Source organism: Mangifera indica, chromosome 14 (assembly GCF_011075055.1).
Source record: "Mangifera indica cultivar Alphonso chromosome 14, CATAS_Mindica_2.1, whole genome shotgun sequence".
NCBI lineage: Eukaryota > Viridiplantae > Streptophyta > Magnoliopsida > Sapindales > Anacardiaceae > Mangifera > Mangifera indica.
Genome location: NC_058150.1, coordinates 13,463,895 through 13,476,229, shown reverse-complemented (window position 1 = coordinate 13,476,229; position 12,335 = coordinate 13,463,895). Strand labels below are relative to the sequence as shown.

General features: G+C 32.8%; 2 protein-coding genes across 3 annotated transcripts; one reads left to right on the top strand and one right to left on the bottom strand.

Moving 5' to 3' along the window:
• The first annotated feature begins 3,078 nt into the window (after positions 1–3,078).
• LOC123196347 (transcription factor bHLH153-like) lies at positions 3,079–7,488 on the top strand. 2 transcript variants are annotated; one of them, XM_044610345.1, is made up of 7 exons: positions 3,079–3,648; positions 4,506–4,606; positions 5,255–5,380; positions 6,066–6,131; positions 6,244–6,309; positions 6,730–6,777; positions 7,036–7,488. In XM_044610345.1, exons 3-7 carry the CDS (start codon positions 5,273–5,275, stop codon positions 7,186–7,188), a joined length of 441 nt encoding a protein of 146 aa, XP_044466280.1. In that variant the 5' UTR covers positions 3,079–3,648; positions 4,506–4,606; positions 5,255–5,272; the 3' UTR covers positions 7,189–7,488. The 2 variants fall into 2 exon arrangements, with proteins under 2 accessions (XP_044466280.1, XP_044466279.1); XM_044610344.1 differs by lacking the exon at positions 4,506–4,606 and having other exon boundaries at positions 3,081–3,648.
• An 888-nt stretch (positions 7,489–8,376) lies between these two features.
• LOC123196346 (selenoprotein F-like) lies at positions 8,377–12,111 on the bottom strand. Its single transcript, XM_044610343.1, has 4 exons — positions 11,796–12,111; positions 11,021–11,079; positions 9,880–10,061; positions 8,377–8,897 (listed from the first exon to the last, which is right to left on the bottom strand). The coding sequence occupies exons 1-4, from the start codon at positions 11,962–11,964 to the stop codon at positions 8,825–8,827; spliced, it is 483 nt and encodes a 160-aa protein (XP_044466278.1). The 5' UTR covers positions 11,965–12,111; the 3' UTR covers positions 8,377–8,824.
• Between the last annotated feature and the right edge of the window lie 224 nt (positions 12,112–12,335).

Here is a 12,335-nt window from a genome sequence, read left to right as displayed (position 1 = left end):
TTCGACGTCTTCCTTCATTGTGAATCGTCTTCGTCATTGAATGAATACAATTCATAGTGGGAAAAGACACTAAAGAGGCATCGAAAAAGAGGAGGGAGAGAAAAATTGACCGGTTTCAACATTGAAAAAGGGGAGGAAAAAAACCCTAAACCCTAGGGGAGAATGTAAGATTTCAAAGTTTAATTCTAGAGGAAAATTATTAATTTTTTTAACTTAAGGGAGAAATAAATAATGTTTTATTATTTTGAATATATTACTAGTTAAATGATTATTTTACCTTTAAAGTTAATTATTTCTGTTAATTTTAATAGTCTATGAGTGAGAGTTTGGATTTTTAATAGTTAGCAGGGGAGAGGTTGAGTTTGTATTAAACCTTAGAGAGAAAATAGTCATTTGGCCTCAATGATATTATAAAACTCCAGCAAATCACAATATGAGATAATATTTAGAACTTATCTACACATCTACTAAACCATAAAATAAATAGTAATATTATGTGTATCTAGTTTTAAATATTTAATTAGATATTTATATGACATGTTATTATATGATTAAGTATTATTTTATCCTTAATTCAAAATAACTCAATTACATGATAATATATCAGTTAAATATATAACAATAAAATTATGTGCACCATTTTTGTACACAAATAACAATGTATTATCATATGATTGGGTATTATTTTATTATTAATTTTTAACTATTCAATCATATAATAACATATTATTATTTATGTATAAAAATTATGTGAAAAAATTTTGCACATAATACTACTCAATACTACTCAAAAGAGTCAAAATTAGTTGTACATAATTTTATTGTAAAATAAAAGTGGGTGAGTTACATTGTTAGAATGTATTTGGTACTTAATTTCAACTTCAACAAATAAAAAAATTAGAGAAAATGAGTTATTAGTGAGCATATGTTCAATAATATTAAAAATTACACCAACAAAAACAAAATGTTAGCTTGCAACTCATTTAAAACAAATAGAATTATAATAAAAGATAGGCCAAAAGACTTTGTCCCACCCAAGGTATAGTGAATTCTCATTCCCACCCACCAACTTTTAAAAACTCAAACACCCACCCATGGTTTGGAAAACTAACACCAACCCTCCAAAATTAAGATAAAATAAAGAACAAAATTATCATTTAATAATAATATTTAACATTTATATCATTTTACCCTCTTAATTTGAAAAACTAACAATTTCACCTAAAATTAAGTTTTGAAAAGTGACATTTTACCCCCTACCTAGGGTTTCCAATTTCATTAACAAATTTTTGACCAACGATAGCCGATCTTTCTCCCTCTCGATATCATCTCTCCCTCCGGTGTTCAATATTGGACCGACAATGTTTGAATTCAACAAAATCTAGATGAAGAGTTGAAACTCTTCGTTTGGATCTTCATCGTCCAAATGAAGTCTGCTTTGTCTAGACGATGACGACGGTCCAAAAGAGATCAATCTCCTCATTTGGACCGTCATCATCGTCCACACAAAGTCGACTTCATCTAGACAACAAAGATCTAGACGAAGAGTTTTGACTCTTTGTCTGGATTTCTTTGAATCCAAATATTGTCCGTCTAATATTGAACACCGAAAGGAGTGATGACACCGAGAGGGAGAGAGATCAGCCATCATTGGTTGAAAATTCGTTTGTGAAATTAGAAACCCTAGGTAGGGAAAAAATGTCATTTTTTAAAACTTAATTTTGGGCGAAATTGTTAGTTTTTCAAATTAAAGGGGTAAAATAATATAAATGTTAAATATTATTGTTAAATGATGATTTTGCCCTTAATTTTATTTTAATTTTAGAGGGTAAGTGTTAATTTTCTAAATCATGGGTGAGTGTTAGGTTTCTGAAAGTTGGTGGGTGGGAATTGGTTGGTAATTCACTATACCTTGCGTGGGACTAAGTATTTTGGCCTAAAAGATATTATTGAAGCTAGAAGGGGTCGTGGATTGGATCATATCACGGTAGGGCTAAAATGGTAACACTTGACGTGCCATTAGTTATGTTGTGTCAAATTCTTACAAAAGTTTAAGTACTATGTTTAAATACTTGATTGGAAATATGTTAAATACTCTTGAATAGAAATATGTTCCAATACTTATTGTCTTTAATAAATATAAGAGCCTTGATTTTATTTTGAATAAAAATAAGGTAACTTAAATTTAGTTTGAGTCTGTCAGATCAAAGTTAATTGTAACTTGAATTCAACTTATTTTCTACGCTTAAAGTTCAAATCTCGACTTAAGTGTATAACTTGAGTTCATAATTTATTAGCAAAACAATATTGTTTTATAATTAATAAATAAAATAATATTATTTTAATAATTGTTTAACATAAAATTATTTTTTAAATTAACAATTAAATGAAAAAGAGTTATAGTACTAAATTGAGCTCAAACTTGATTCATCAAAACTTGTTGAATTTTGGCTTTGTCGAAATTTATCAAACTTAAATTAGACTCAAGTTTAACTCTTTTAAATTAAATTGAACTTAATTAAGCTTAAACTTAAATTTGGTTTAGCTCAACTCAAGTGTAGTAAAAAGCCAATAGGGGATAGGACTAATCTCAAACCAAATGGATTTGAACTCAAAAACTAATTTAATTCAATTTAAATTTATTTAACTTAAATTTAATTTGAGTTTGAGATAAAAAAATCTAATTTATTTTTTAAGTTAAACTAAACTTAAATTATAGGTAATTCTACTCAATTTAATTTATAAAGTAAAAAAATAATTTAATTTATTTAAACTTCACATATAATTTAATGTAAATTATACCAAACAATTATTAAAGCTGCGTCTAAAAGGAATTCAAAATTGACACGGTTCATCCTCACCCTAAATGGGGGGCCAAATGACTAAACATGTCAGCTTCAAAACTATAGTAAGAAGACTGACATCATATATAGTTGAACAGTTGAACTAACAACTCCTCCTGAGTGGCATCTGATGTCATTTCCTGGCTGTTTGTTCATAGTCTGCATGGTTGGATATTAGCTGTCAAATGCAAAATTAAAAACATATTTGCTAACTAACTTTACTTTGTTTTCATAAAATATTTTATTGTTTTCATATTTCAAGACCTTATAAGAACACCTTCAAGTCTTCTTTTATCCTTCCTCCCCTCCTTCAACGCTTTCACACTCTCTTCTTCTTCCTCTTCCTTCTCTTTCTTCTTCTGTCTTCACTTTACTCTCTGCTCAAAGTTTCAGCACCTTCTTCCACCCATTTAAGAAGCCTTTTCTTTGATCCTTCATGTTTTGACACTCAAAGTCCTACTCTGTGATTTGAGTGATTTTTTTTTTTTAAATTTCCATTGAAGGTTTTAATTTAATTAGTTATTGGGTAAACTTTCCAACTTTAGACGCAAAGACTGACAATTTTAGCTGAAAGTTTCATTTTTTGATTGAAAAAAAAAAAACACTTCTTTTGTTGTCAGAAAATGACTTTTGGGTTGTTATTTTGTGGATAAAATTTCCCTTAAAGCCTTTCCTTTTGGCTTTCACTTAACGTTTTTGCTGAGTTTGAGTGAAAACTTGAAGTGGGTTTGGAAAGTTTTAATTTTACTAATAAAGTTTAGATTTTCTTGTGAGCTCTTTTGGCAATGCAGACTTCATTCACTAGGTGAGTTTCCAAGCTTGTTTTTTTAATTCCTTTTTACTTGTTAAAGATCTCTACTTCAATTCCCCCCTTTTTTTCTTGCACTTGTGTTCGATTTGTGCCTGTTTTTCTCTTTAATTCATGCCTTCTATGCATTTGCTTTGTATATATTCACCTAATCATGTCTTTACTAGGGGAAAAGTTATGTTACTGGAAGCAGAATCCGGTAACCTTGCTGGAATCAATGGTCTTGGTGGACTCAATGAGATTTAGTTAACATGCAACGTTGCCTTAATAACATTCAATGTAAAAACATGTCGATTGATTAATAATAGATTAGATTAAGATGATATTCTTTGGAATGGAATAATGGTGGATGAGAACTAAGAAGTTTATATATCCATATAAGATTCTTTAATGGACCATTCATGCATGTAAAAGTTTAATTTTTTATTCATGGGTCCACTAAATCATATTAGATTGTTTCAGATTTTAATCAATTCAATCCATTTTTTGCTTTGATAAATAGTTAGGTATTTGTGATTTTTTATTGATTCTTGGAAATGTGCTGTTATGAATTTGTGAGCCTACAATTAGTTCACCATTTCTTTATTTATGCAGATCCGATTGTGTTTTGTCTAGTGTTTGATGGGGGTTTCACTTCTGACCAAAACAGTGCTTATTTTATTTGTTTATGTGGAGATTATCAGTTTTGCAATACTTTATATTTGAGGGTTTGTCTTGTATGGTGTATAAAATATTTAGTTATCTTGAACTAGGAGGAGAAGAATGGTAATTTGTTCTATGATGTATTATTTTTTAATCAAAGTAAGCTTATTGGATAGTTGACAATTAATTTCAATTATTTTGGTTGTCGTTAGACAAGAGTGTATTCTGCTATCTGTATCTAGGCAAAAGATTCAACCCGTGATCAGGAGGATCAGAGAATCCTTAGTGGTGACCTACTTCATTGGAGTCGGAGGTAAGGGATGAACCGGCCTCGGTTAGACACGGGCTTAGCTTTCATGGACTTTTCTTTAGTTATCTGCACATGAAAACCATAGTAGTAGATTTAAGAGAATGTATTTTTTAGGTTTTCACTAGTCAGTATAATGAATTGGTCAATCATGCTTTCTCATTTTCCCTTGAAAAATCCGATTGGCCTAATGTTCTTGATGTGCAACAGACCTGCAAAAGTAGTAATAATTGGATGTAGATGACTTTATGTTCATAAGACATATGAAAGGTTGCTTGAGTTTTCTTGTCACTTGGTATGGCAAAAGAGAATCTATTCAACTTAAGCTTAGTCAATAGTGACAGTACATCATTTTGGAGGATATATTTATTTTAGTTTGAGCTTGAGTTTGCAGTAAGTGTGATAGCTCCTATGTACTGCTAAAAGCGTTTTGATGAAATTTTCGTTCCAATCACGTTGGGTCATATGTTTGTTGTGTAATTTTTCCTTTTTCTTGACCTTTGAAAGGAATCATGGTTGGATGGATAAGCTTTACGGTTGTTTTCACATTGTTATTACCTGGTGGGACTTGTGAAATGTTCTGCGACTTGTATATTGTCTGCATGTTTTTATCTTCTATTATGTGTGGTCATTCATTTGGCTATGTCGAATCAGGGAGAAGAGGGTATAAAAATGGCGAAGATGATGGAAAATAAACGCAGTCCTTGCTCTGTTGATCAGGGCAGTCTTACCACTATTGCTTCAAAACGACATAAAGCCGACTTATCCATTTCCACCAAGGTTTCTTCTCCTACTTTTTACCCGTTTTATAACTTTATATATGCTTTCTGATTTTCTCCCCTTTGATAAATAGTAAGGGTTGTTTCGGGATCAAAAGACTTGTAAAATCTCTTGTAAGCTTGTCTCAGCTAATCGGGATTCCTTGCATCATTTTCAGAGGACTGCTCTATCTAGAGTCTATCCTCTGTTCCAGATTAGCTGTTTGGACCACGTTTTCTGCCCCCGTTTGTAGTTACTTTTTCTGCTCATTTTAGTGCCAATACTTAAATCAAAAGTGTAGAATGTACACAATCAATGTGGTGATTTTGGGGCTAGTTTTACTGTAACTGTTGTTGCATTTCATAGAATGCTTGAAGTTTTTCTGAGAAAAATCTGGTAGCAATTGCTTTTTTAGATGTGCGGAATTCAATTACAGCTCAATATGAAATTATTTTTGATAAATTAAATTCTCAAGTGTTAAAGTCTCATATGCCTCCTTGGTTTGTATTTTCATAATAAGTTGCTTGAAAATTGTAATCCTTTTTACTCGAAAGTTTGTCACAACACAAAACCCACTGTCTTGACCATTGTTTACCTGGCTAAATCTTAAACATGGTCCTGTAGAAATTTTTACATCTGTTATCTCTCTTTTACTGTGAGAAATAAATGCAGCTCTTACTGATCTTTCATTACTTATTGGTCATAGGAGGGGAAAGAGAAGATTGGTGAACGAATCATGGCTCTACAGCAGCTTGTTTCACCATATGGAAAGGCAAGTGTGGAGATTGATCTTTTACGCTTCAGTTCCCTTACAACTGCTAATCTTGGTAGTTTCTGCAATTTTAGAAACTTACCTTAGTTGTTTGAAATTGTTTTATTTGCAGACAGATACAGCATCGGTCCTCTTGGAGGCGATGGAGTACATACAATTTCTACATGAACAAGTGAAGGTTTGTCCTCTTTTCCCTTCTATATTATGATTAACTTAGTAGCCTTTCTGGTGACAGCAATCATCCATATATGATGTTATTGTTCTATGGTAAATAACCTGTCTTGGGTACCAGCACGGTTATGTTGGTCAAGACTGTTCATAATGCGAGTGGTGTCGAACTCTATATATATATATATATCATGTTTTATGACCATAGATGATGTTATTGTTCTATGGTAAATAACCGGTCTTGGGTACCAGCATGGTTATGTACATACATACATATTGTTCTATGGTAAATAACCGGTCTTGGGTACCAGCATGGTTATGTACATACATTTATGATACTTTTTGAGACTACTGAGTTTCTGTTCTTGAGTGTTTAGGAGACAAATTTAGCTTTGATCTCAACTATTTTTCTTTCTTTGGATTGTTACAGGTATTGAGTGCTCCTTACCTCCAAAGAACACCAGCGGCTATGGTGCAGGTGAGCATGAACTGGACCCATTGATTAATTGGATATAACCATAATATAATTGAATAGTGAAGGTGAAAAAGGTTCAAACTTTCAGTCTTTTTCTTTGAGAACTCTTTCCTAACATTTACAATATCTTCTTGACAACATTTGGAGTTCAAAATCTACCAATTCTATTGCTCTGCATTGAAATTTCTAAGATAGTGTACTTTGGAGTATTGTAGTGATGATTTTGTCATCGAGAGCTAAAATGTTTAATCATTTTTGCAGGAATTTGATGACTGTAGCTTACGAACCAGGGGTTTATGTCTTGTCCCCATCTCCTGTACCACTGGAGTTGCTCGAAGCAATGGTGCAGATATTTGGGCACCCATCAAGACAACATCACCAAAATTTGACAAGGCAATTACACAATTTCATTGATTAGTGATCCATCACACTTCCAACGGAAAAGATTCGAGGTAATGTGGAAGTGGGTTAACAACTCTCTTAATGTATAACAGATTTTTGTTAGGCAGCCGTAACAGGAATGGGGCATGAAGGTACTAAAGATGGGGCTATCTACTCTGCAATCGCAATCATGCACCCCCATTCTCGTTTTAATTGGTGGTGGAATCATGGCATTCTAATATGTTATTTTGTGCTCTGATCAAGGGAAATGTAAATGTATGAACTTCAGTTGTATAATGATCCCCATATTAAAATGATAAATATATTTATGGATGAAAGTGTCATGGTTCCATTTTGTTTCTTTTTACTTTCTCAAATTTAAATTGTCTTCCCCAAAGAACTAGGGATCTCTTTTGGATTTGATTTGAATCGAGTTTAAGGTTGGGTTAAGGTTAGATTGAATCTATAAAGTGCAGTTTGAGTTAGCAAAATGTTATTAAAGAGTTATCAATAAAGAATGTTGGTGGAAGGGTAAATAGTACCATCTTAAGAATGAATTGTTGTATACTGACTGCACATTTAAGAGCTCTTCTGCACTACTGAGTATCAACTCAATAAATTCTTAAGAGTTAGTGACACCAACATCAAAACCACTGGCAATTAACAAAAGTTACCTGTAAGTTTATTTATTAATTCATAACTCCTCTTTCCATTAAGTTTTAAACATTAATTAATCTTTGGAATGTTAAAGCCGTAAATGTTCATTATTTCATGATGCTATGAAAACAATCTCCAATGGATCTGATTCAAACTGAATTCATACTTGATTAGAACAAACTGGATTCGAACTAAAACTTCAATTTAATGGATAAACTTGAAGTTTGGAGATCCTCATTATGGTTACTGTTCACTTCTATAGCGCTTTTGTTTGTTTCTCTGGTGAATTATTTACCAGCTCAAGGTCAAGTAGAATATTTTAGATTCAAATGAGTTTAAACTAATATTTGTTTAGATTTGGTTTGGTTTGAATCTACCCCTAAATACACTGGCTTACAAATAACAGGGGGATTTTTTTCTATTTAGGAAACTATAAGAGAATTTTCGTTACTATATCAAACCTCGGGGACTCATTTTGGACCCTAAATTCTCTCCAAAATGTACGTGCAAAAATAAACACTGCCCACTTACTCAGAAAATAAGCAAGGTCATCCAACAAGAATATAGATGAAAATAATATAAAGACTTTTACTTATGGTTATATGGTGGGACATTTTCTTCCTCATTTCAAGGATGAGAAAGCAATCTTGATTCAAGCCTTCTTCAAAGTGGAGTTTCCTATCAACAACTCAGTTCAAGTTCAGTTTGAATCCCCTTCCATTGACATTGTTATTCTATCAATGATACTATTCATTCCACCAACAATCCTCGACGATATCTTTGATTAACTCAAATTGTCTAGGATTTGAGTTGAACTCTCGACTTGAATCCAACTTTATTTAGAGGTGTTCAGGAAGCGCTTTAAATATTCACCTACTGGTAGTTCTGTCGCTTGTACTCAATATTCAAACTAGAGTGAATATGGTGATTGGTTATGTCCATTCTAGTTGTATAATTCAGTCAATTTAATCTGTACTTTCCTGAAAAATAGTAAGCCCCCTGAAGATGCTAATTAAGATGCCGAAGTTGGCTTAACCTTCTCCTGTATGAACTGCAGCATATGCTCCCGTTTCCAGTTGTCAATTCTGCAAGGCAAACAAGGGAAATAAACGACAATGAGTTTTGAGACTTCCATTATCATCGAAGAAAGGAAGCAAAGAAATTTGAAATTAGATCAGCAGGCAAGCTGTTCAATACTCAGTAAAACCTAGGGCTGCAAACATGCAGAGCCACTCGTGAGCTATTTGCGGCTTGGTTCGTGCTCATCGTCTCTCAACTCAGTGAATTTGCAAGCTCATAACTTGAGTATAATATCAATAAACTCTTAAATGCTGAAAATCTTACACTTATACTCTAAAATCTCATATTTACTTTGCTAAACTTTTACATCTCAAAATGATAAAATTTATTTGCCCCTCCCAACTTTTAAAATTTGCATATACAACCAACATTGAACTTTGAATATAAGAAATAATTAATAAATATATAGGCTATAGAGTTTAACTGTGATTTTTTAACTCGAATAAACAATTCCTATCTCGAGCTCAAACTCCACCTGTGAACTCCCAAACTCGAGCCTTCCATAAAACTAATTGAACTAAGTTTGAGTCCAACAATACTCGGCTCAAGCTTGATTGCCCTAGTAAACCTTATAAAACCCACATTTTATCCATTAAAAAGAAAGATGGTCCGTCTATTTTAGGAGAAAGCATTTATCTGAACCTAAAATGCACTTTGCAGCTGTTTATGCAAGAAATCAAGATAGAGGGAAGCTCTAAGGTCAATAGAGGATTTCAGCTTTAGTTGAGCCTAGGTACTAAATATTAAATTGTGCCTTGAGCAAGAACACAAGTACTTCATTTGTTTCTGGTTATGGGAATGATAATCAAATTAATGTACCAAGCAAAAATCAAAAGCATCAGTGCTAGCTTGAAATTTCGCAACTCACTTAAGAAGAGCATGAGGTCAACAGGTCATGCAAATCCGTTGATTCAATTTCCGCGTAGATAACAGGACAGTAATTCAGCAGAAAAGATCCATAGTTAATATTAGTAAATGGATGCTGACCTTATGATTTCCTTCTGCTGACCCTCATCATCCAGCATGATCAACTTTGGTGGAGAATTGAAAACGTATTGAACTTTAATGGTGGGAAACTTGTCCTTCTCTTCTTCAATGAAACCAACAATTTCGGGATAGAAAACCAGTTTCCTCATGCAAACCTCCAGTATCGCTCCAGAATAGGTAATCTGCAGTTTCAACAGATGATGATACATCATTTCTTTTTGTTGTTGCAATCAATGTAATCATGGAATTGAGTTTTAAAGAAAAAAAAAAAGCTCTTTGCAATCTTGATAGAACCCTAACTTGTGCTAAACAAATAACAGGAAGAGTTTATATTGAAAAATAAGCAAATAAAGCCAGAAGGTAATATAATATAGAATAAGATAACCTAGACACTACACATAGACTGGAATGGATGTGCTCTACCTATCGTGGCAAAGCTACTTTGTCAATACCTATTTTAACAAAGCTATGTTGTCAACAATGTTTAGAAAATGTACATGTTTCCTCCATCAATGATGACTTGTTTAAATAAGTAAAAACCTTCCTTGCTTATCCTAAATCTTAATTTGAATAGGTAATCTTGTTTATTATTCAATCCTAAATTGCTAATATGAAAACCACTCCTGCCTTGTGTACTCTTCTCTTCTTGCCATATCTGCTTTTTTTTTTTTTTGTCCTCCTCTGGTAGGGTTTCAATGTTTTATCCTTATGTTGTCTTCTGAGATATGTTGCTACAATCAGGGGCCTAACAAATCCCTTCCAACAATTTTTATTTTATTTATATGTAAAAATAGAAAGAAAAAGGAAAAGAAGTGTTTGCTTACACTTCAGTAACCAGTATATGCTGTTTATAATTGGAATACCTGCAATTCCTCAAATCCATTCCATATTCTTTCCCCCAATGTAAGAAAGAGACAGGAAGAAAATGAATAGAAAACATTAATAACTTTGTACTTAAACTTTAGCACTTCATGAGAATCAACATACTAGAAAAATGAGGTCCCAAATCATTGAATCATTTAATATTACATTCATCATAAAGTTTTAGAAAAGAAAACTTAAAAGCACCATAGATCGCCGAAGTATTCAAACAATTATTTTCAGATGCGAGAAATTTATCGTTCATTTAAATGATCCATACCTTGCTCATGGAATCATCAGAATCCTCTGTGCAACATTTCAAGCAGTCAGATACCAACTCTACAACCAAAACTTAAGACTTCAGCAAATCTGGAACACTGAGCAAGGCATGCTTAAAGAATTTTATCTAAAGTTACATTCATGAATGAACTTGAGTTTAATAAAAATGAAGCACATTAGTAGACAATTATTCATTCCTTCAAATTATTGAATTCAACATTAGAACAAGGGTTGAATCTGAACTGAGTTAGCTTGGCTCAGCTTGGTGTTTGACACAATTTGAGTTGAATTTGAACTGAAGCTACAACTTGAATCCTACTCCAGCTATACTGTTTAACCTGTTGGTGATACTATTCATCCCACTGGCAATACTATTCATCCCACCAATGACCTGTCAACAACATCTCCAGCTAGCTCAAATGAGCTTGAGCTGGCTATTATGGATTTGAGCTGAGCTCAAGCCAGCCTATGTTCGGGCTTGGCTCCGCTTGAATCCAGCCCTAATTGGAACCATTATACTTCACATAATTCACTTATTTAAATTCTAAACAGGCAAATTCAGAACAAAAATGCCTGAAACTAATAAATTCTCAACCTGAAAACTAAAACTTCATCTAGGTATCTATCATTGCATATGATCAAACGCGATTACACTAGAAGCCGTAAAGATTACACAGAATAACAGTTAAATAAAGAAATTGCTGTAAAAACTATGACATAAAAATGAAAAACAAAAAAACTTGAGAAGCGAAATACAAATTTGGGAAAAGTGTCACCTTGGTTCTTGACATACTCAGCAAAAGTGTTGCAATCAGAGCAAAGAGCAAGGCCTGTGAACCCTAGATCCTCACATTTTCTTGCACTCAATTGCTTTTTAGAAGTAACAGAAATTGCTGAAATTGCAACGATCAGCGCTATTATTCTGCAAAAAGTGAACAAACCCATCTCGATTTTGGCCTCCAAGGTTCAAGCTTCTCCTTTGTGTCCCAGGGGTTGTCTCTGAGTTTAATTAAGATCAAAGCAGGTGGACATGGAGTCAAGATTCCAGGAAAAACGATGTCGTTTCCCGAATAGGAAAAGTTATTTCGGGACAAAAAGATTTCAAACTTACTTTCCAACCCTTGTGTGGATTTGACAACCATTATCCCCAACTGGAGAGATGTCAAATTAGAAAGGTTGGTCATCCGATAGGAATGAACAATATGTTATAATATAATTGATTGATTTAATTAAATATTTTAAATTTAACAACATCTAAAAATGCTGAATTATGAATATTTTTTAATTAAAAAATATAACTTTTAATCCGAAGTTAA